Genomic DNA, 24,191 nt, shown 5'->3' with positions numbered 1-24,191 from the left:
AGGAAGTGAGCCGGGGACAGGATTTCTTTTGTCGATAATCCACCTGCAGATAATCAAACCTGATTTGCACTTGGCCTGAAAACTCGGGTGATAAACCATAGCTGTGAAAGCTGGCAGGTCCCTGGATTCTGTAGATCCAGTGCCCAGAGAGAGACACCACTTGCCCAAGGTCACACAGCAAATGAACATCAGATACAAGACAAGACTCAGGCCTTTCGGACTCCTGTTCCAAGCCATTTGTTCCCTCCATTGAAGCCACCTTGACTAACTGGCGAAGTTGCAAGGATTATGAACCATTAGGGGCAAGGTCGAAGCCTGTAGTGACAATGAGAGATTCACCACGGAAACATTTCAATTAATAACGAAAGCGTGTTCAACTGACCCATCGTATTTCTGGGCCTCTACAGGACCACAGAATCCCTAGCAACCAGGAGCTCAACCTAGCAACTGCAGCTGCTCCGCCGGAGCAGGCGGAGAGAAGAAGGCGTCTTACCAACATGCTCTCGGTTATTTATGAGATTTCCGAGTAGCAGAGAAAGGACACCGGAAGGACAGTGACAACACATTCATTATGGCTCCCACTGTCAGCTACGAGCGTTTGACTTTAAATTACAGGCAAACTTAGCCACTTAGCTCATGTGAAGAGAAGAATGAGAGAACTTCTGCTCAAGCTTATTTGCATCTTTCCCTCTCTCCACCCCACACCCCATGTCTCTTTTGGAACAGATAACATAGGTCGATAAATATACAAGGTTCTGGAAAGTAACTAGGATCAGGAAGCTGTTTACAGTTCCATAAGGTTCTAGAGAGTCAGCCATTCTTAAAACACCTCTGCACAGGGGCTAGCTGGTGGCATAGGTAAGGTACTGGACTCTCATGTGGTTGGCCACAGTTAGAGTCCTGCACTCAGTGGCTTCAAACTCATGCTGGGTGTGTGTGTGTGCATGCCCCAAATCCTGAGAGGACAATGGAGGGTTGTTATGTGGCCATACCCCACCCCCTAGGGGTGATTTCCCAATTTCTGTCTCTCTCCCTCTGTCTCTCCAGCAAGTGCACGTACCCTATAGTAAAAATATCTCAAAATAAAAACAAAAACGCCTCTGTACAAAGTCCTGACCAAAGCCGTTCTTTGGATCAAAACTGTGAAAACAGAAGTCAAATAAATGAAGTAAAGCAACTCATAGTCCAGACGTCTGTCTACAGGAAACGGGATAAACTAAAGGGGTACACCCAGAGCACAGAGATGGAATACTACACGGCAATGAAAAGAACAAGTCACTGATACAGGCAACTGCATATGCGGATCTCAGGACTCAACGCTGAGTCAAAGAAGCCAGACACAACAGACTCCATACTGTGTGAATGCATTTCTGTGAAGCTCAGGAGTGAGCAAAACGAATGCTGGTGTCCTGTTGTCTGTCTGTCTGTTTGCTATAATGCACACATGCCTCCTGGAGAAAGACACACAAAGGAGGGGGGAGGGAACTGAGAAATCTCGCCCCAGGGTGGAGGGGGAACAACCTCACCCAAACCCCTTTCCCTCCATTCTCCTCTTGGAATTTTAGGCACACGCGTATACTCGCCTGGCGTGTTTTTCAAGCCACCAGGTCCAGGACTTGAACAGTGGAGTCGACCATGTGGGATCCAGCTGCCTTACCCACCACACCACTGGCTGTTTAACAAGACAGATATCACCGGGGGCTGGCTGGTGGCACAGTGGTAAAATGCGGCGTTCTGGGAGGCCGGCCTATGTGGGGAGGCTCTAGGTCCATGTCCGGATACCTCCCTGAGTATGCCAGGCCCGTGTGTGTCCGTGAGCCGGGCTAGGCTGCAGTAGATGATAACATCCAGGTTCTGTTGGGACTGTCTTGACTCTGTCTCTGTCTGTCCCCCAACCCCAGATTCTCTCACTCATGGAAGAAATAAGCAAATAACCTTTTAGAAAAAGAATATGAACATCACTGGGTTGTACACTGAAAATTAGGACACTTTATACACTTCACGATATGTTTTGCCTCAATTTAAAAAAAAAAAATCAGTGAAAAAAGTCAAATCACGAGATACCCAGGGTTTGGCTGAGGCGAAGTCTCAAGGTCAACCAAAGACTGCAGGTAATTTAGTGGAGGAAAAAACCCTAAAACATTCTCTCCACGTTAAACTGAGCTGAGTTTAGAGCACCCAGGAGGTTCCTGCGATGGCAGAGGCCGGGTTTGGATTCGAAGTGACACAACCGGCCTCTCGACTCCGCAGTCCCCGCCTGTGACTCCGCACAGAACTTCTGCCCCTGCTCGGAAGTTCGTTTTCCACGTCTTTACGATGGAAACAATCTCCCTCTGTCCTCCAGGGCTGCATGAGGACTGAATGAGTTGTGCGCCGAGCACCCGGCTCAGCGGCAGCATGCGGTGGTGCTCCATAAACGCTGGTCCCTCACTGCTGCGTCACTCGCCGTAGGCCGTGGCCTGGGACGCTCCATCTCCCGGGATTACCACCTTTCCCCGCCACTGCCCCAGTCTGTGCCCTGCACTCCATGGAAAGGGAGTCTGGCATGACCCTGCCCTCAGGGGCTCCCAGTGCACAGATGTATACACCTAGCGTGAATGCCAGTACTGGGGACTCTGAGCCGGAGCAAAGGAACCAGGTGGAAGGATGGGAGGCTTCCTGGAAGAAGTCGCAGATGAAGGAAGTCATGAACAAGGCTGAGTGAGTCCTGTAAGTGGTGTGCTTGATCTCCAAGCAGGACAGAGGGCTGGAGAAACATGGTGCTGAGGGCTCTGGGGACCGGGTGCCTCACTAGCAGAGCACAGGACAGAAGGTGCCGTTTGCAGCCGGGAACTGCTCTCTGATGGAGCGAGTAGCTAAGGTGGCCCCCTCAGCTAGGGGAACTGGCACCTGGGGACCCCCTCCCTGGTTATGAGCTCAACAGGCAGCTTTGGGCAGGGCTCGGCTAGACTCTGGGGTGCAAGCTAGCCCCTCTCCTCCTCCAGAGCTGAGTGAGCTCCCCGGTGTCTCTATATCCAACCTGCCCTAGAGATTCCCAGTCCCCCACCTCCTGGACTGGAGCCAGTTCTAGGAGGAAACCACTGAGCACAGACTCAATTCACTTGTAAACGACACATCACCTGGGAGCCTACACAGGCACACAGGCGGGTGGACCCCGAGCAGACCAGAGAGAGAACGAGAACTGGACAGAGCTGCCCCTTCCTAAAGGCCCTGCCCAGCTCAGCATCTCACCAACCTGCCTCCTCTCTGGGCACTGGGGCCCAGCTAAGCGAGGAGGCGAGAAAGCACTGATAGCGTCCCTACCCGTTGTACTAAGTCCTTCTACCTTATGAGGCAGGAGTGGGTCTCTCCACTTGACAGAGAAGGAAACGGAGGCTCGGAGAGAGGGAGTTACTTGCCCAAGGCCACCCAGTTGGAGAGGGTCAGAGTACTGAGCCCTCGATCATGGAGTCACCCGAGTACTGAGCCCTCGGTCACCCAAGGCACTGGGTGTTGCTCTGCCCACTCCACGGATGGGAAAACTGAGGCTGGGAGGACCCATGTGACCTTGGGGCGCACAGTGAGTCAGTCCCTAAAGCCCATAGTCTTCAGTCACAAGGAGAGACTGGGGCGACAGTGGGAAGGGCAGAATGGGAGGATGTGGAATCAGGCCAGGCTGGATTCCAGGCCCGCCTCAGCCGCTTACAAGCTGTGTGCTGTTGAGCAAGGGACTCTCCCTCTCTGAGCCAGGCTACTGCTCCTGAAGGACAGGTGTGCTCCTAACCCCTCCCCTCCAGGGCTGTTGGAGGGTTGGGTAAGAGAAAGCTCCAGGCAGAGCCCCTGGCTCAGTGACTGATCTCCTGTGGGTCCTTCCGGCTGGAGACCGTTTCTCCACAGAAGCTGCCGAATGGGTCATAAAAGAAAAAAGTGCCTCAGGCCAAAGCCTGGAATGTGACAGCCAGAAGCAAGCCGCAGGAGGGGGGATTATTATTATTGTTATTATTACCACGGCTGCTGGGCCCTTTTTAAAAAAATCATGCTAGGTTGCAGAAAAATAAATTATAGAGAAGAAGGAGATAATATGAAAGAGCCTTATGATTTCAAACATGTCCTGGCGCCCAGCCGATCTCAAATAAGTTCCATTTAAAAGCTGAAACGTGGCAAGCCGAGAGGACTCCGCGCAAGGACAGGGAGGGGAACCGGCAGTCGGCCAGTAGAGGAGGCTGCTGAGGGCCAAGGTAGCGCCACCGAGGTAGCGACACACTGCAGGGGTCAGCATTTCACTGCAGGTCCCCTCTCTGGCCAGCCACCCCACTCCCCTGGGCTCTGCAGCCAGCTGCAGTTTCATCTCCCACCTTTGCAATGACAATAATGACCGTATCCCTTCCAACTTCGGTAGCAAAAGATTCCAAAACTGGAAAGATGTGGTTTCAGTAAATCGTGGTGAGTTGCTCTTTCATTTATTCACTCAACAAACATTCTTAGAGCACATGCTGGGAGAGTGCTCGGCCTTGTATATGTGGTAGTGAATGAACCAGGTAAGACCCTCTCCCTTGGGAAACCGAGGGGCAGGGGAGAGGCTGGTAGTGGACAGTGTGACACAACGAGAGATTGTCATCAAGGTGTCAACAGGAGGGACAGTAACAGGCGGAGCTGGAAATGGTAACGCAGGCACCGAGGCCCGAAGAAGGAAGCACAGAGAGACGTGCCGCCTCATTACTAAGAACTACAGAGAGCCAGCTGGCAGTATGTGGTTAAGGCAGCTGGATCCTACATGGCTGACTATGCGGTTCGAGTCCTGGGCCAGGCAGCTTTGAGGACACACCAGGTGCCTGTGTGTGCGTCCTCAAAATCTAAAGAGGAGAAAGAATTGTGTGGCCATCCCACCTTGGGGATAGTTTCTACTTTCTTCTCTCTCTCTGTCTCGGGTGAGTGTACATGCCCTTAAGCAAAAGAAAAAAAAAAGACTACAAAAAGATTTTAAATCGTGTGACTGGACAACAGTAGGAAAATAGTCTAGGGAGACTCCTGCATGAGTTAAAATATTATTAATGGGGCCCTCAGTTGGCATGGAGGTTAATGCAACTGAATTCCACATGGCCAACTGTGTGGTTTGAGTCCGAACCTGGAGGCTTGGAAAACACAATGGGTGAGTGTGTGTGTGTGTGTGTGTGTGTGCACACCCAAAATCACAAGAGGAGAATGGAGGAGGAGGAATTACAGTGTGGCCATCTCCCCCACACCCAGGGTGGGGAGTGATTTCTCACTTTCCCTCTCCCTCTCTCTGGCAAGCACACACACCATAGAACAACAACAACAAGAAAGACTTGTGAAAGTTTTAGTGATACACAGTGCGGTGTGAGCTATGTCATACGGTCACAGGGAAAGATGGGACGGACACCTGCAAAATGCTAGCAGGTTTCTCTGGGTGGTGCAGGTATTGGCAGTATGTGGTTAAGGCAGCTGGATCCTACATGGCTGACTATGCGGTTCGAGTCCTGGGCCAGGCAGCTTTGAGAACACACCAGGTGCCTGTGTGTGCGTCCTCAAAATCTAAAGAGGAGAAAGAATTGTGTGGCCATCCCACCTTGGGGATAGTTTCTACTTTCTTCTCTCTCTCTGTCTCGGGTGAGTGTACATGCCCTTAAGCAAAAGAAAAAAAAAAGACTACAAAAAGATTTTAAATCGTGTGACTGGACAACAGTAGGAAAATAGTCTAGGGAGACTCCTGCATGAGTTAAAATATTATTAATGGGGCCCTCAGTTGGCATGGAGGTTAATGCAACTGAATTCCACATGGCCAACTGTGTGGTTTGAGTCCGAACCTGGAGGCTTGGAAAACACAATGGGTGAGTGTGTGTGTGTGTGTGTGTGTGTGCACACCCAAAATCACAAGAGGAGAATGGAGGAGGAGGAATTACAGTGTGGCCATCTCCCCCACACCCAGGGTGGGGAGTGATTTCTCACTTTCCCTCTCCCTCTCTCTGGCAAGCACACACACCATAGAACAACAACAACAAGAAAGACTTGTGAAAGTTTTAGTGATACACAGTGCGGTGTGAGCTATGTCATACGGTCACAGGGAAAGATGGGACGGACACCTGCAAAATGCTAGCAGGTTTCTCTGGGTGGTGCAGGTATTAACACTTGTGTTTTTAGCTTGTGTGTACGTGAGTCTTCTTTTGGGTTTAGCCTGTATATTTTTCTGACTGTGCTACAGGACATGTGTATTCATTTAATTGTGTTAAAAATGGATGTCGCAGGGCCAGCAAATGACACAGAGGTTATACGTCCCTGGACTCCCACATAGTCGACTGCAGTTCAATTCCCAGACCTGGTGGCCTAAAACTCACGCCAAACACATGTGCGTGCGTGCCCAAAATCCCAAGAAGAGAATGGAGAAGAAGAGATTACGGTGTGGCCATCCCCTCTGGGGGTGGGGAGTGATTTCTCACTTTCTGTCTCTTTGTTTCTCTCTGTCTCTCTGGCAAGTACACGTTCCTTATAACAAAAATGTCTCAAAAAAAAAAAAATGTTCCCTTAATGGACAAAAATGTCTCAAAAAAAAAAAAAAAAAAAAGTTCCCTCAATGGACCCAACCAGCTTTTAAGTAATACACATTTTTCATGAACTTTTTGAATAACCCTCCTTGCATTATAAAAAAAAATCTAAGCATGGATTTAAAAATATATTTTTGGCATCAAAATAAACCAGTACTGAGGGCAGCAGTGCTGGTTTTCAAGCCACTGAATCCAAGGCTTGAAAATCATGCCAAGAAAGGGTGAATGCATGCCCAAAATCCCGTAAAGAGACCGGAGGAGAAGGGATTGCCGTGCGGGCATCCCCCCTGAGGGGTGATTTCTCACTTTCCCTCTCTTTCTTTCTCTGTCTCTCTCTGGCAAGTGCAAAACTAAAAAACAAAACAAAACCAACAAACATACTTTAGTTCTATTTTCCACAAACACGTGTGATTAGGCCAGTGACAGAGAAAACATCGCACGCACTGCCAAGGACTGTGGCCTGGGGGCTGTGGGCACGGGCAGGGTGCCAGGTCCTCCCTGGGCCCTCGAGGCCTTGCCCTGCCCTGCTTGCCCAGTGCTGCCACCCACAGTGCTGAACAGTAATCGGGAATGTAATGATCAAACCAGACACCAGTGGCTTGCCGGGCGCTGTCCGGGGTTCTGAGGGCGGTATGGCATTGCCCTGGAGACTGAGGGCCACTCTTACACTCTCCGTTTTTCACGTGAGGAAACCGAGGCACAGAGAGATGAAGCCGCTTGCTTCAGGCCACTCGGTGCTGGGCCTTGGACTTGACCCTGGCTAGGGCAGACACGTACTGCCAGTGGATTTTCACGGAGATGAGACTCACTGTGGCGATGAAATACAAGAGGCCAGCCCCATAGCGTAGCGGTTGAGAAAGCTGGATCTGACATGAGTGGTTCGGGTGCCAGACTAGCAGCGTGAAAAACATGTTGGGCACATGCGCATGTGTGCCCCCAAATCCCAACGGGATGGAGAAATGGAAGAGATGGGATTGTGGCGTGACCATGTTCCATGGCGGGGGCGCACTCTCTCTCTCTCTCTCTCTCTCTCTCTCTCTCTCTCTCTGGTGAGCACACACACCCTATTGCAATACTTTTCTAAATGACTGACTACAAGAAGACTTCAAAAACTTTATGGAAAAAAATGAAATTGAATTTTATTTCAGTGCAAAAAAGGTTTTAAAGGCCAGATGATGTAATGGTTCTACCACTGGCTCCCGCATGGCTGACCACAGTTCGAGTCTTGGACCTGGTGTCTTAAAACTCCTGCAGGGCATGTGTGTGTGCATGTCCCAAATCCTGAGAGGAGAATGGAGGAGAAGGAACTGCAGTGAACCCAACCCCCTGGGGCTGGTTTCTCACTTTCCATCTCTCTGTCTCTCCAGCAAGCACATGCACGCTATAGCAAAAATCTCTCTTAAATATTTTTTTGAAATCCATGTGTATTGTTTCCATAATATGCATTTTTCATGAAGATTTCAAAGACCTGCCCCCCCCCCGGGGCTGGCAGAAGTGGTCAGAGTTGCAGAGACTAGCTAAGAGGAGGCTCAGCCAAAGATACAGCTGGGCTGCAGGGTTGCCAAGTAAACGCAGGACATCCATCTGATGCCACTCACTATCAGGTAAGCAGTGGGTACTATTTTGTATTCAAGTATGTCCCCCTGTGATATTTGGTATAATAAGAAGGCTGGTCTCACTGAACCTAACTAACTCTCATTCCAGGACCAGCCCACGGTCACCTCCTCCAGATAGCCTTCCCTGATACACCTCCAAGCCTCCAGCCTTGCCCATACAATATTTGGGACAAACTTATACCTAAATAAATAAATAAGTAATTCGATGCTTGTCTGAAACTCAAATTGACCTAGGTATCCCATGTTTTACTATTTGCTTAATCTAACAATCTTTGCTTAACAACTCTCACATTTTTTTTTAATTGCCAGAGGGCAGTTGCCCTTACCAGACAGACTGAGAGAGAGAGATCCCCTAATGGGGCATGGCCATGTCACAATCCTTTCTCCTCCTTTCTCCTTCCTGTCAGAATTTTGGGCACACACATATGTGCTGGCATGTCTTTCAGGCCACTGGGGCCAGGACCTGAACTGCAGTCAACCATGTGGGATCCAGCTTCCTTAACCACTAGGCCACAGGGCCGGCCTGCAGTGCACATTCTTGCAGGAAGTGGGGGTCTTTTGCTAACCCCCTGATTCCATTAATGAGACTTTACCTGGACTGCCCAGCCCTGGGCAACAAGCCCAAGCTCGTATCAAATACCAATGAGTTTTCAGACTTTATTTTTGTTCTTTGAGAACAGAGAAAACATTCTCTTGACACCTGCCAGGTAGCAGAGAGACAACAAAGGAATACCCTACTAGTTGCAGAAGAAAAAAAGCCCCACAGAAACACAGAAAAAAAAATAGAAAAACCACTTCAAATGCTTCCTTGACACCACACATCCTGTGACTGACTCCTCCATGCAGACTGTTGACAAACAGGTCAGACCTGAGAGAGCCAGCGTGGACCCTTTCCCTCTGCAAAAACAACAGGAAAACAAACCGTAACTCCCGTGCTGACTCAAACGGACCCGCTCGGCCAAGACTCGGGAGATAAATGTGGAACCCAGGGCCAGGATCACGTCTCATCCTGTGCCTTCAAGGTCAAGCGGTCTGGCCTCCTAGTGACCCTCCAGTCATGAGGGAGAAAGGACATAAAAGAAGCACAGCCTCAGTGGTACAGGTGGTAGGGCAGCACTGTGTGATCCTGAAGCCATATGGGAGGCCCAGGGTTCAGATCCCAGGTCAGCCTGAACATGCCAGGTGAGCCACGCACACTCGCCATCCTGGCTGGGAGTCTGGGGTGGATTGCCGTGTGGTGAGATTCTGCTGAGGATCCAAGGATGCGTCTCTGTCTCTGTCTCTCTCTCACACAATTCCCTCCCCACCCCTTCCCATGAACAGGGCGTCAGGAGGCTGAAGAGTGGATTAGCCCCCGGGATGTAAAGACAGGGGACTCACATCTCCCTACTCACTGCTGAAACAGACCTTTCTGCACCGCTTTACCAAACGGGGCCCCTGGACGAGCGCCACCAGCATCGCCTGGGACTTGATGCCCGAGGGCTGTCCAATCAGAAACTCTGGGAATCCCCCGCAATGTGCAAATGCGGGTTGAGCAGTTTTACCAAGGTATAATCCACAAAGGCTAAACTGCTCATTTTTGCTTTTCAAGAATATATTTTTGGAAGTTTTTGCATTTATTTTTTTCCCCTGTGTAAGAGAACTAGAGACACAGCACCCCTACGAGGGTCTCAAGGCATCACTCCACCCCCAGCCTCAGCCAGCACAGGTATGCCTGGTGCACTCGGGGAGGTCTCCCAACCCAAACCCAGAATCCTGCCACATGGGTCAGCCTTGCAGAGCATTGGGTTTCACCTCTGCACCGCCACCGCCATGCAGCCCTCAGATTGCTCCTCCTAAAGTGGACCATCTGATACATTTCGACACACACGCCCGTGAACCGATGACCACGGTAAAGACGATAAATGTGTCAATCACCTCCAAAGGTTCCCTTTTGGAATCTTTTCTCCCTCCAACCCCTCTCTTCTGTCCCCAGGCAGGCAGTGGCCTGCCTGTTGTCACCGCGGAGTAATTTGCATTTCCATGACATCATCGATGAGCTGTCCTGTTTTTCATCTGGGGTTTTTCACTCAGCGGAAGTATCTGGACAGCCAGCCACACCCTTGGGCCTACCGGTGCTCTCACTGTTATCGCCGCGAGTACCGGATTCCGTGGACACCGCTTACTGCCCACCACTGACCTGTGGCGAGACATTGGGTACAGCTGGGGCTCTTAGGAATAACACGCTATAAGTTTTCATGTCGAAGTGTTTCTATAGACATAGACTTTTATTTGCCTGCAAAAGTATCTAGAAATAGAATGATAGGTCTTATGAGAAATGTATGTTTAGGCTTTTTGTTTGTTTTGTTTATTTGGATGACTGGTTGGTTGGGGTTTTGTGTTTGCTATAAAATGTATTTGCCCACTAGAAAGAGACAGAGACAGGGAGAAGGAAAAATTGCCCTCCAGGTGGGATGGCCTCACCGCAATCCCTTCTCCTCCATTTTCCTCTCGAGGTTCTGGGCATGGACACATATGCTCCCGGAGTATTTCCCAAGCTGCCAGGTCCGGGACTCAAACTGTGCAGCCAGCCATGTGGGATCCAGTGCCCCAACCTCCATACCACCTGCTGGGCTTTCTAAAGAAACTCCCAAACCGTTTTCCAAGTTGGTTACACTGTTTCACATCTCCCCCAGTGTGGTGCGGGAGAGTCCCAGTTACCCCAAATTCAACCCAGCACTTGGTATGAGCAGTCTTTTAAATGTCGCCACTCTGGTGTCTACTGAGAGGACTTGGCTGACTTAGGCCGGACCCTGTGCACACCCCACTTTGTTTCCTCCTCCCAGCCACCACGGGCAGATACACCACCATTTCTTGACCGAAGGAGACACAGACACTCAGAGAGGTTACATTACGAGCCCGAGGCCACAGAACTGAGTGTCAGGGTCAGAATTTGAACCCAGACAACCTGGTCCCAGGACCCACACTCTTTTCTCTTGGTTCTCTTTTTTTGTATTCATCTTGTTTCCCCCAACAAGCTCATACCCTGCAAAGGCACCCCCAGCCTCTCCCATATGGCCGGCCCCTGGCAGCTACACACCCCAGTGCCAAAGAGATGAACTGAGCAGAGGCCTCCATCGCCCCTATGGCTGGCCCCGAGGACAGACTCCCTTCCACCCCTGAAAGATGCCCGGCTTACCTTGGGCCACATGCCCATGCCGAAAGTGCTGCTGTCGGCCATCTGGTGCAGGTTCAGCTCTGTCCTGGAGGCAGAGAAGGGCCCAGAGGTAAGGGGGTCAGGGTACCCACACCACTGACCTGGCTGGACAGGTGGCCCTCACAGGGTGACATTCCACACAACACCCAGGAAGCCCTGGTAGCTGCCCCACACCTTGGTCCCACCAGGTCTGTCCCAGACTATCTGTCTCCCACATATTCCTTCCTCACTGCCCTTCCCCAAGAGCAAGGAACCCCCAGAAGAAAGGATTATGGAGCAAAACCAGGGGAGCAGGTTCTACCCGCAGTTCTCTCCTAAGCAGCTGAGTGACCTCACTCAGGGGCAGTATGAGCACAGCCGGCCAGGACGAGCCCTAGGTGCATGCTAAGTTCTAAGAGGACTCCTGGCGGCCCCACCATGGGTCAAATCTCATTCCCATTCACAGGTGGCAGAACAGAGGCACTGAGAGGCAGTGTCCTGCCCAAGACTTCACAGCCAGCAAAAGGAGCCAAGGTCGGGCTGGGTTCCTTTGGCCCCCAGAGCCCAGACTCTTACTCTGCCCTGCCATCTGCCCCCTCTCTGTGCCTCTGCACCTCGTAAAGTGGCAAGATGTTCACGGCCCCTGCCAAGGCTCATGCTGCAGGTTCCCTGACAGCTGGGATACCACTTCCTGCAAGCCAAAGATGGAGGGGTTGGAGGAGATGGCCGTGGCCCTGCCCCTCAGGCACACGCCACTCACCAAAGCATCGTGGACCGGTGAGGGTTGCCAGCTCCCAATGTCACTCCACCTCCCACGTGCACTCGAATTGGCTCCTGGAAGTGGAGCTTACTAGTCCTGGCTAGTTTCTCCAATTCTGGGTCTTTCGTGTCCCTTCCCCTGGTTCTCTGCAGACCCCACACCCCTGTTCCCCATTTGGCGCTCCTGAAGGACCCTGAGTCCAATCCCAGCCCCACCACCTAGCACACAGGTAGGTCTCTAAGTTCCCCTTTTCCTCGTCTGTAAGACAGGCCTTTGACTGCTTACCTGGGAGGAACGACCGAGACGCTGGATGTATACGATATGATAGAATTATGGCAGTGTAATATGGCTGGCCTGGCCCAGGTAAGTACTCTGTATTCCCCTCATGCTCTCTTCTTTAGATGGAAATTCCATTTGACAAATAACTAAGAATAATTAATAAGTAATTAGCATAATGCCAAACCCTATGCTAGGCATGGGGAAGACAGAAAGGTAGGGTCAGTCTGGTGACCCCAGCATGGCAGATACTGAGCCAGAAACATACGCCAGGCACCAAAGTGACAGAAAGGAGAAATCAAGAAGAAAGAATCAGGCAGCACTCCTCTGAAAAAGGAGGTCAGAGTAAGGTTTTAAAGGATGAATAAGAGTGTTCTACATGAACGCTTGGGAGAAAGGACATTTGTGGAAGGGGAACCACTTTTTGCCCTTTGAAGCTGCTGCGTAGGTGAGGGGTGCTCTGGTAGCAGCAAGAGTTGGAGGAAAGGAGAGAGTCTGAGAACACCAGGGAGGCCCCAGAACGGCCATGGTCCCCTGAGGAGTCGGAGTTGCTTCAAATGCTCTTCTGCACTCTCCTAGAGTCCCTGAACCTCATCTGGGGCTGCCTCATCCTCTCGGAGGCAGCTTTGGCTGGCTCCTAAGGATACCAGACCCCCAAGGCCAGACCCACTGATACTGAGACCCTTGACCTGGGTCAGGCCCAGCAGGTAGGCCTGCCATCCTCTACCATAGCAGGCCAGTCCCATCCTTTCTGTGCCCATCTTGGGGGGGGGGGTCCCCAACTGCCCCCTTCCCAGCAGGCAACGGCTCCAGGCCCAGAGAAGAGTCCCTCTCAGGAATAGAGAGGACAGGCCCCTGGCTGGGCATCCAGGGCTGTCAAAGGGAGACATGTGTGTTCTCTAGAGGGGTGAAAAGTACTAGTCTAAGGTCACACAGCCAGCAACTGGGTGCACCAGGATGCAAACCCACACAACCTGGGCCCGGAGTCTGCGGACCCAGCCACTATGCTATTAACCAACACCCTACACCAAATTCTCCCTTCTAGAAGCTTCTTTGCTATTCATTTACCCAGCTTTGAAAACTGGGCATTTCTTCTGTAAACTGCCCTCCCTCTGCAAGATATATATGTCCCACCGGCCTTAGCCAAATGCGCAGATTGGATTGAACCTGACTTTCCGATGAAGGAGGAAGACACGAGGGCAGAGGCAGGGGAGTGAGAAGGGTACATCTCACACGATCACCCCTCATGTGGCAAAACCCAGCTTTGCCTCTCTTCGGGCTTCACTAGAGCCCTGCCCTTCCATTCATCCAACAAAGAAAACCAAGACTCAGAGAGAGGTTTGAGGGTGGGAGTCAGGACACGCTGTATCCAGGTGACATGCTCAAGGATGTCCCGTAGACGCGAGGAAGGACAGAGGTGATGCTGGGGCCACTTCCTCAGAAAGCCCTCCAAGATAAGGCTCACTTGACTACCCTGCTCCCTGCTCCACTCAGCCCCCACAGTCTGCTAGGGATACCCCATTGAGGCACACCCTGTGTGCACCCAAGGCTCGCACAAAGTTTGAAAACTTCCAGGTGACCTGGGTCTGCATTTCCTTGCCCCCTTCTCACACGGCTGCCTGGCCCTGCACCGGCACGCCACGGTCACAGCTGACGGTCGCTCACGCTCCAGCACTGAGGAAGAGCTGTATGTGAATTATCTCATGCAGTCCAGAGGTCAGGTCGAGGTACTGTTTCCACTTTACAGAAGAGGACACCCAGGCTCAGAGTGGATGCCCTATGACCAAGGTCACCAGGCCTAAGAGCTGTGTGTGCCCCGGGCAGCTTGAATCAGAGGCCATGTCCCTAACCACTGGGATCCACTGTCTCAGCTCTGAGCTCTGGGAAGAAGCTAAGGCTGGGCCCTGGAGGGCAGGTGCTGTTGGTCTCACAGCCCTCGCTGTCTCTGCTGGCCCCAAGTGCTCACCTGAGATCCAGGTCCAACCCGGCCAGCATCTGGGAGAAAACCGCGAAGTTGCTTTCCCCCTCAGGCTGCCGCGCCACCCGGCTCTTCTCCAAAAGCATCGTCTGCAGGGGGAGAGATCAGACACCCCGTCAGCACTCTGGGCACATCTGATACCCAGAGGCCCGTCGGGGTGTCCCAACCTGACCCACTCTTTGAGGTCACATCCCAGGTCCAAAGCCTGCTAGCAACCTCCCCACCTAAGCCTCCCAGCTCTCCCTGATTCTGCATCCACCTGGGTAATGAGTTAATGCAATCGACTTGTTCCAGTCCAATGGGGCCTGGCTCCCTTAACCACTGGGATACTGACTGGCCCGACGTGTTCCTTTTAACAGCCTCTGATACCCCGATCTCTAATACCCTGACCTCTGATACCCCGACCTCTAATACCCCGACCTCTAATACCCTGACCTCTGATACCCTGACCTCTGATACCCTGTGACCTCTAATACCCTGACCTCTGATACCCAGCATCTAATACCCCGACCTCTGATACCCTGACCTCTAATACCCCGACCTCTGATACCCCGACCTCTAATACCCCGACCTCTAATACCCTGACCTCTGATACCCAGCATCTAATACCCCGACCTCTGATACCCTGACCTCTAATACCCTGACCTCTGATACCCCGACCTCTAATACCCTGACCTCTGATACCCGACCTCTGATACCTTGACCTCTGATATCCCGACCTCTAATACCCTGACCTCTGATACCCTGCCTCTGATACCTTGACCTCTGATATCCCGACCTCTAATACCCTGACCTCTGATACCCGACCTCTGATACCTTGACCTCTGATATCCCGACCTCTAATACCCTGACCTCTGATACCCGACCTCTGATACCCCAACCTCTGATACCCTGACCTCTGATACTCTGACCTCTAATACCCTGACCTCTGATATCCCAACCTCTAATACCCTGACCTCTAATACCCTGACCTCTGATACCCGACCTCTGATACCCCAACCTCTGATACCCTGACCTCTGATACTCTGACCTCTAATACCCTGACCTCTGATATCCCAACCTCTAATACCCTGACCTCTAATACCCTGACCTCTGATACCCTAACCTCTAATATCCTGGCCTCTAATACCCTGACCTCTGATACCCTGACCTCTGATACCCTGTGACCTCTAATACCCTGACCTCTGATATCCTGACCTCTAATACCCTGACCTCTGATATCCCAACCTCTAATACCCTGGCCTCTAATACCCTGACCTCTGATACCCCGACCTCTGATACCCTGACTTCTAATACCCTGACCTCTGATACCCGACATCTAATACCCTGACCTCTGATACCCCGACCTCTAATACCCTGACCTCTAATACCCAACCTCTGATACCCCGACCTCTAATACCCTGACTTCTGATACCCCAACCTCTGATACCCCAACCTCTAATACCCTGACCTCTGATACCCCAACCTCTAATACCCTGACCTCTGATACCCGACATCTAATACTCCAATGTCTGATACCCTGACCTCTAATATCCCGACCTCTAATACTCTGATACCCCGACCTCTAATACCCCAACCTCTGATACCCAACATCTAATACTCTGACATCTGATACCCTGACCTCTAATATCCCAACCTCTAATACTCTGGTACCCCGACCTCTGATACCCCGACTTCTAATACCTTGACCTCTGATACCCGACCTCTAATACCCCAACCTCTGATACCCCGACCTCTGATACCCTGACCTCTAATACCCCAATCTCTGATGCCCGACCTCTGATACCCTGACCCACACATAGGATTTCTAGGCCAGGACACTGAAGGAACTTATCTGGCACAGAGGCGTTTCCTGTAAGTCTGGACATTACCCCAGCTCAGTGTACAAACAGCCCTCCTAATAACCTAATCCTATTTTCTGTTCAAACAGAATGTTGGGGTGGGGGGTGATTCTGGAGCTAGGAACGAACGGGCCGTGTGTTCGTCACACACCGACCGCCGTGCAAGGTGGCGAGCGTCTGTTTGATTTCAGCTTGCGCTGTTAAGACCCAGCTAATGAGCGGCTGAATCATATATTTACTCATGGATATTTCACCCCTGTGATATTCCAGTGTGCAGGCAGGCTGGCCTGCTCTGGGAGGGGCGTTCCAGGGCGCCGAGCGAGGAGAGCAGAGTTGACACATCTCAGGGGCCCAGCTGGAGGGTAGGCTCTGCCGAGTGGGGCTGGGGATACGACAGTCCCTAGGACTCCTCGCCAGCCCACCCAGAGACCTCACCTGGAGCTGAGCAGCCGTGACGCGGCCTGTGGCGTTGAAGTCCAGAGACATCACCATGGAGAAGCGGCTGGCATGGCGGCTGTGGCCCGTGGACACGGAGCCGAAGGCCCGGAGGACAGTGAACACAGCCCGGATCTTTTCCACTGTTGGGGAAATGGGACCAGCTATTCCCCAAGACCTAGGCACTGCCACCCACATCTGAAACGGGACCACATTTCCCCCAGGCCCTGCTCCGGGCCAGCCTTCATGCTGACCACCACCCCCACGGGCTCCTGCCTCCTCCTCAGCTCAGCTCGAAGCCACACACATTGCACCAAGCCCCTGGTGTGGCCCTGTGCGGAGGGAGCAGGACTCAGTCTAAAGGGAAGATACAACCTTAAGGCCTCGGGTCTGACTCCTCCGGGTGTTAACATTCTGGGGCCTGCCCTCAGGGAGCTTAAAGCTTAGGAACAAGTCTGCATGGTTGCCTACGGTGCAGCAAGTACTGTTCCTGCACCTGGATTCAGCCGATCCTGACTCCCACCCTCAAATACACACACTCACAGCAGATCTACGTTCTGGGAGGGCAGTGTCTGGCGCCTCTTCCCACAGTAACACCAGCTCCTAACATGGGCCGGGTGTAGGTAAGTACGTGATAAAGCCCTGCATAACCTCATGGGGGAAGCAGCACAGCCCAGTAGTCAACGGAGATCCAGTATGGGCTCTGCCCTCTGTACCCGGGATGGGGCGAGTGACTTCGCCTCCCTGTGTGTCACGCTGCCCATCTGTAATAGCAGTACCCACCACACAGGGTCAACATGAGCATGGAAGAGTTAAGGATGCAAAGTGCTTAGAAAGGGTTCCAAGTGGTGGTATTATTATTATTGAGCACCAGAAAAGCAACATGGCCCAGTCATGGGTTCCCATCAGGGAAGACACTGCCCCACAATAAACAAAAACTGGTTCTCGGGGGTGGTGGAAATTTTACTCTTTCCGGGCCAGCAGGTGGCACAGTGGTTAAGGTGCGGTGCTGTACCCACCCACATGGCTGACCCAGGTTCGAGTGCTGGACTCGGTGGCTTGAAACTCACACTGGGCACGGGTGTGTGCATGCCCAAAATCATGAGAGGAGAATGGAGGAGAAGGGATTGTGGCATGGCCATCCCCTGTGGGCGATTTCTCAATTTCTCTCTCTTTTTCTCTGTCTCTCCAGTGAGCACAGGTGCCGTATAGCAAAAATCTCTCCCAGAGAATTAAAATGTTACTCGTTTTATGCGTGGAGCATGGATAAGAGTAGGCTATGTACCTGGCTATCTGGCATGTCGGTGACAGTGAAATTCCATGGGCAGGGCAATGGTTAGAGGTTTTTAAAATGTCTGAAAAAAGCTCCTCGGGGTTGAGAACACGGCCCAGCAGTGGCATTGCTGGAGCCAGACTGTCTGGGTCTCCTCTCGGCTCCGGAACGCCTCTGCCGTGTGGCAATGGTGGGCCTGTTCACCTCTCTGAGTCTTGATGCCCTCGTCTGTCAAATCTGAGTAGTAAAAGCGACCTGATCAGCGGATGTAAATCATAAGGAAGTGCATACGTCCGCGAGGCGCCTGGCGTGTAAGCCCTCTGTCTGTGCGTGTAACCAGCAGCAGCCCTGTAATCACCGCCATTATTATTACTATCATTTAGGTTTGCTATAGGGCACATGCACTTGCCAGAGAGAGACCGAGAGAAAGAGAAACCACCCCCCCAGGGGGCACGGCCACGCCACAGACCCTTCTCCACTCTGCTCTCGGGATTTTGGGAATGCATGCTCACATACATTTCTTTTTCTTTTCTTTTCTTTTCTTTTCTTTCTTTCTTTTTTTTTTTTTTCTTTTTAAGAGAGACTTTTGCTATAGAGTGCATGTATGTACACACCGGAGAAACAGAGAGACAAAAAGTGAAAATCACTCCCCGGGGGGGAGAGGGGGGGCGGATAGCCATGCAGCAATCCCTTCTCTTCTTGGGATTTTGGGCACACATGCACATGCGCCGAGCATGAGTTTTAAGCCACCGGGTCTGGGACTCAAACTGTAGTCAACTACATGGGAGTCCAGCAACGTAACCATTATGCCATCTGCTTGTTCCACCAGTGTAGCTTTTCCCACTGGTCCAGGGACTCAAGTCACACAGTCAGTGACATGGGACCTAGTCACCTTACCAACTCCATGTCGTCTGCTGACCCAGCATAATTATTAATCGGCACTTTTCTTTTTTCTTTTTTTTTTTTTTCCCTCTGTTGCTCTAGAGCACAGAGGGAGAGAGGGTGAAAAATTACCCTCCAGGGGGGACAGCCATGCTGCAATCTCTCCTCCTCCACTCTCCTCTCAGGATTTTGGGTACACGTGCACACACGCCTGGTGTTTTCCAAGCAGCTGTGTCTGGGACTTGAACCATATAGTCGGCCCCAAGGGATCCAGCCGCCCTAACCTCCACACCATCCACTGGCCCATCAGCACCTTCTTTAAGGCTCACCTGGAACACCACTTCCCCGCCCTCCTGCACTGCCCCACCGGTGCTCCCCAGCCTGTCCCCGGCCATCTCTGCTGGCACCTTTTGAAGAACATCCGAGCTGGGCACTAGTTTGCCTCTGGCTACCACCTCCTGGGGCCTGGGCCTTGCCTTGTCTTTACTTGTTGGGTCCCCTGTACAGTTCAGCAGTGCACGAGGACACCCTGTCCAGGGAATGCGCCACTCACGTCACACTATCACAGACGCACAGACGTGCACACCTGGGGGGGGTGACTTCTCAGCAGACGGCGACAGTGCTAGTGAGCGACCGCCCTGCCGATGACTGTCCATAGCTGAGGAACGAGCCCCTTTTCTCATTTGACCAGAGGCACCCAGTGGACTAGAGGGCACCCCTGCCCAGGCACAGCGTCTGCACGGATCTGGCACTGTGTGAACGCCAGCCGAATGGACAGACAGAAAGAGGGGCAGCCCAGCACCTCCTCCAACGCTGGCCTTCCTTCCCCACCGTACCTGAGACCTTGCCGTCCACACTGCCTGCCATCCCCACCAGGTGCTCCAGGACTTGCTGGCAGCAGGAGGTCTTCCCGGCACCGCTCCGGCCCAGGGCCACGATGCCCTGGTCTCTCCGCTGGCTTAGCAGGGCCCAGTATACCCGCTGGGCCAGGGAGCTGATGTGGGCGGGCAGGCCATCCCGGCGGCCCCTGGGCACCTGCAGGAAGATCACAGGTGTCAGCTTCCCCACCCTGCCGTCACCTGGGATGCCCCAGAAGTGCATCCAAATCGTGCCTGTGTCCCATCCCACTTGAACCTGGCCAGAGACGTCTCAGCGTCTTCCTGGGAAAAGCCCAGACTCACGCTGAGTCCTGCGCCTGGCTCACCGTGGGTCCTTGGGCGAGCTCCGACTTTTCTGAGCCTGGTCTCCTCCTTAGCTATCGGGTTGTCAGAAAAGTCATGGCACATTTTTACATGGAAAAACAGAAAATCATGACTTTTCCAGTAGTTAGGGGCTTGAACTAGAGCTGTGTTAGCGATGGACTGCATCTCACTAGCTACTCAAATCATTGACTAGTATTTGCCTGAGATAAGGATGAGATGGTACAATCGATTAGTGATGTCTGCCACAGGAACAGGGAAGGGCGTGGGGGGTAGGGGAAGGTGGCATATGCACCGTGTGCCATCACAGACTGGGGTGAGCCTGAAATCCCTTCCGCCTCATCCATTCATTCATTCTTCATTCAATGAAAGAACCCCTCAGGGCATCTGCTACGTAGCAGGTGTCCCGGATGGCTGGGGGCACAGTACAAAATGGATAAAGGAAACCCCTGCTGACCACGGGGAGATGCCGTTAGACAGGAGTGTCCTCTTGTCCCCAGAATAAGTTTCCAGACTCCCAGCAGATGCCTGAGACTGCAGATAGTGCCCAACTCTTTTTCTTTTTTCTTCATTTGCTAGGGGACGAGTGCACTCACCAGAGACAGACAGAGAGAAAGCAGCCCTCCCCATGGGGCACAGTCATGCTACAATCCCTTCTCCTTGATCCCTCCGTTTTCTTGGGACTTTGGTCACATGCGCGCACTCACACCCCGTGTGTTTCTCAAGTTGCTGGGTCTGGGACCCAACCTGTCCAGTCAGCCACGTGGGATCCAGCTGCCTGAACCACCATGCCGTCAGCCGGCCCCCGAGCCCCGTGGACACTACATTTTCTGATCTGGCCATTGAGAGGACTGTAAGTGACCGACAGACAGACAGTGTAGACAGCGCACATACAACCGCCCAAGGGCTGATTCCCCTCGGGGCAGGACGAGCGGGACAGCGCGAGGTTTTGTGACCCTACTCAGAACCGCATGCAATTTAGAACTCGTGAGTTGTTTATTTCTGCAGTTTTCCACGTGCTGCTTCATATTGTGGCTGGATGCAGGTCACTGAAACCGCAGAAAGCAAAACCACAGAAAAAGGCGGGGGCGGGAAGTGCTGTGCAGCTGTTAGAAGGATGATTTCATTATTATTATTGTATGAGCGGTCACTACCGAGTTCTGATGAAGACGTGAAGCAGCTACAGTTCCGCTCTGCTGGGGATACGTAAGTGACACCGTCACTCAGGCCAGGCTGGCAGTGTCTTCCACAGTGACACGCACACTCCTCTTACTGCTCTGCCCCTGGGCATTGGATTCCCCGGGAGAAATAGAAATTTATGTTCACGAAAAGGCCCTGTCACTGGTTATATTGAATATATACAAACTCGCTCCGAAACTAGAAACAACGCAAGTGACCTTCAGCCAGTGAGCCAGGGGTATCCGGCCACCCTGCTTTAGCACTGGGAGCCTCGTGGCTCAGTCCTGGCAAAACCAGGAAACTGGCCTCCTCCTGCACAAACTCGTGCAGCGATGCCATAACCTCAAGGCACAGCTGTAGTCAGAGGCAACCATCTGGGAGAATCGCGAGGGCAGGACAGGAAATGGAGGAGACCGGTTTACTAGGGTATAACCAGGGGGTCATCAAGTTCATGGGAAATGCACATAATGAAAACACTATGCATAAATTTCAGAAAAAAAAATGTATGCACCAAAACTTTCCATGTTTCTGCCAGCTTTTTGAAGGCCACCCTCCCCCCCCCATACCATACAATTCCATTTAATGAACCTTTCGGAAAAGGCAGAACTATGAGGTCAACAGATGAGTGGTGTCGGGGTGGTACTTGGGAGTGGGGGGACTTTAGAGCGGCCCAGAGCTTTCGGGGAGGGTCAGAACCATCCTGTAATCAACTCTAGAGGCAGCTACATGACTCTACGCCTTTGTTAAAAACTCCCGGAACTGTACCCTGACAAGATGAATTGAATGGCATGTCAATTATACGTCAATCAACCTCGCTTTAAAAAAAAAATAATAAGTAAATGGAAGCCTCCATGCCTCTGTGAAGTTTGGATAAAGCAAACCAATCATTCCATTGTGTCGCACGGTAGTGGTCTGAAAGCCATGTGCCCGGGTGAGGTCACCGGAGAAGCAGGTGTGGAGAGGAGCAGGGAGGAGGCGTGCGCTGGGGCGCCCTGACACAAGCAGAGGAGTCAGGGGAGGAAGGCTGAGGGAAGGCCAGTGGCAGAAAGAAAACCAGGAGCATGGAGTCCGGGCCAAGGGAGGGAGTGTTTCCTGGAGCAGGGCAGATGGGCTGCTTGGAATGTGCTGGAGGTCAAGTTAGAGGAGAGTGGAGAGTAGACTGTGGATCCAGTGGATGGAAGTCATCGGCGACCTTGACGAAAGTCTGCTCGCCCTGGCTTTGGGGACAAGGGCAAGAGGAGACTGTGAAGTCGCAGGGGAAGGGCTTGGCTCAAGGAGGGCGTCCAGAGCCCAGGATACCAAGTGGGTGACCTGTAGGCCCAGGAAGCCCCCGTCTGCCCACGCCCCTGCTGGGCAGAACCAGGGCCACAGTGTGGTGCCCTCCCCTCGCTTGGACCTCCAGCCCGGATCCACTGTTGGTTTTTCCCACCCCGTAAGCCCCGGGGTCAGTAACGAGTCCCTGTCGTGGTGCAAAGCCAGGGCTCAGGCCTCTACAGCAGGCACCGGTGGGACGAGGTCCACACTGCCAGACGTGAGACCGATGGACAGTCCTGGGGTCTGGGCGCAGCAGTCACTTCGCAGCCTGAGAAAATTTGTGGGCGAGAAGGAAGGACTCTGCAGCCTCAGGCTCCGGTGGGCGCCCCTGAGTGCACGCATGCCCAGGGGCCTTGCGGGTGTGCATAAAAGTCTGCTAGTGAGTACATGCATGCGCTCAGTGGGGGCAGAGGTACCTCGTGCAGGGATGTGCCCACCTGCACCCTGCACTGTCACACACGGTCACACCCACAGAGATCGCACGCCCCCAGGCACACTCCCAGCTCCCAGCTTCCCTGGGGCCCAGCTGTGCCCCTACCTGGGTGCCGGCCAGCCCCCTCACCCGGCCCAGCCAGGTCTTCAAGGTGGCACCTGTTCCGGCATCATCACAGGTCTATACTGCCACCTGGTGGCCATTTTGGGAACCCGACATTGGCTCCGTCATAGGACAGGAGGTGGCTGGGGGTTTTGAGGGGGCCTAGAAGACTTGAACAGAGAGTAGTGCCCAGGGTTTCCCTCACTCCAGAGTTGGGACAGAGTCTAGGGGGTCCGACAACTGAATCCCACCCTCAGGGTGTGTCCAGTGCTGGCCCCTTCAGTCACTTTACCTAAGCTCTGACAGAGACGCCTCTGTCAGGTTGGCCGGTTCGGACAGACTTGCAGTCTGGGCCTCGACAAACGTCCTTTCCAGGGGCTTTCGAGGAGCCAGAGGAGGCCTCTGCTGCAGCAACCACAGGGAGGGGACAGGGCCTGTCCCACCCAGAGCTTCTGAGGGGCTCCCAGGCCCTCAACCACAAAATGCCATCCTGGGAGAGGCCCGGGGAGCCACCAGAGGGGTGAGATGTGTCATCCTGGAGGAAAACTATCTCGGGGAGAGGGGGTGCAGGGCCACTGTGCCCTTAATGAACTCAATAGCATTTGGGGACCAAGAATGGGTTTGCTCCAAGGGGCTCCGCTCACAAAATAATACAGATTGTGTCGCTGCTCTGCTAAAACCCCTAGCAGCTGCCGTCCTGCTCGGAGTGAAAGCAGGCATCACCATGACCACGTGTGGGAGCTGACACGTCCCTGCCCGGCTCCTCCCGAGCTCCTGGCCCAGCTCCACCACCCCGGTCTGCTCCTGCCATTGCCTTTGCCGTTCACAGCCCATCTCCCCTCCCTAGAATGGAGGCTCCACAAGTGCAGGCTTGTATGTCTGTCTCCCTCCTGATGTTTCGTCTGTGCCTGGCATATAGGAGACTCTCAATCAATAGCCCAATTATTACTATTACATATTGAAGGAATGAATGAAGGGGACCGGCTCAAATGACTCAGCTGCAGTGCCAGGTCTTCCCACCAGGTGGCGCTTGGAGATCTCCTTTGCTTTTATTGCCCCACTTGACAAACTTGGACTTTTTACTTCTTTGTTTTTGTTTACCTGAGGGCGTGTAAGCTCACTGGAGAGAGAACGAGAGAAGAAGAAGCAAGAAAGCACCCCCCCCCCCCCGGGGGAGGCACACACTGCA

General features: G+C 52.8%; 1 protein-coding gene across 3 annotated transcripts in view; it reads right to left on the bottom strand.

Moving 5' to 3' along the window:
* Positions 1 to 24,191, bottom strand: part of MYO18B (myosin XVIIIB) — a 305,047-nt gene that overhangs the window by 246,454 nt on the left and 34,402 nt on the right. For all 3 annotated transcript variants that reach the window (XM_006147864.2, XM_006147865.1, XM_006147866.1), the window contains 4 exons: positions 19,612 to 19,810; positions 16,621 to 16,763; positions 14,333 to 14,433; positions 11,334 to 11,397 (listed from right to left, as the gene is read on the bottom strand). In XM_006147864.2, the coding sequence (XP_006147926.1) occupies positions 11,334 to 11,397; positions 14,333 to 14,433; positions 16,621 to 16,763; positions 19,612 to 19,810 (507 nt within the window). The remainder of the gene's footprint in view (positions 1 to 11,333; positions 11,398 to 14,332; positions 14,434 to 16,620; positions 16,764 to 19,611; positions 19,811 to 24,191) is intronic.

This window comes from Tupaia chinensis, unplaced genomic scaffold, assembly GCF_000334495.1.
Source record: "Tupaia chinensis unplaced genomic scaffold, TupChi_1.0 Scaffold000226_1, whole genome shotgun sequence".
Taxonomy (NCBI): Eukaryota; Metazoa; Chordata; class Mammalia; order Scandentia; family Tupaiidae; genus Tupaia; species Tupaia belangeri.
The sequence above is the reverse complement of the archived record's forward strand: the minus strand, read 5'-3'. Positions and strand labels throughout refer to the sequence as shown.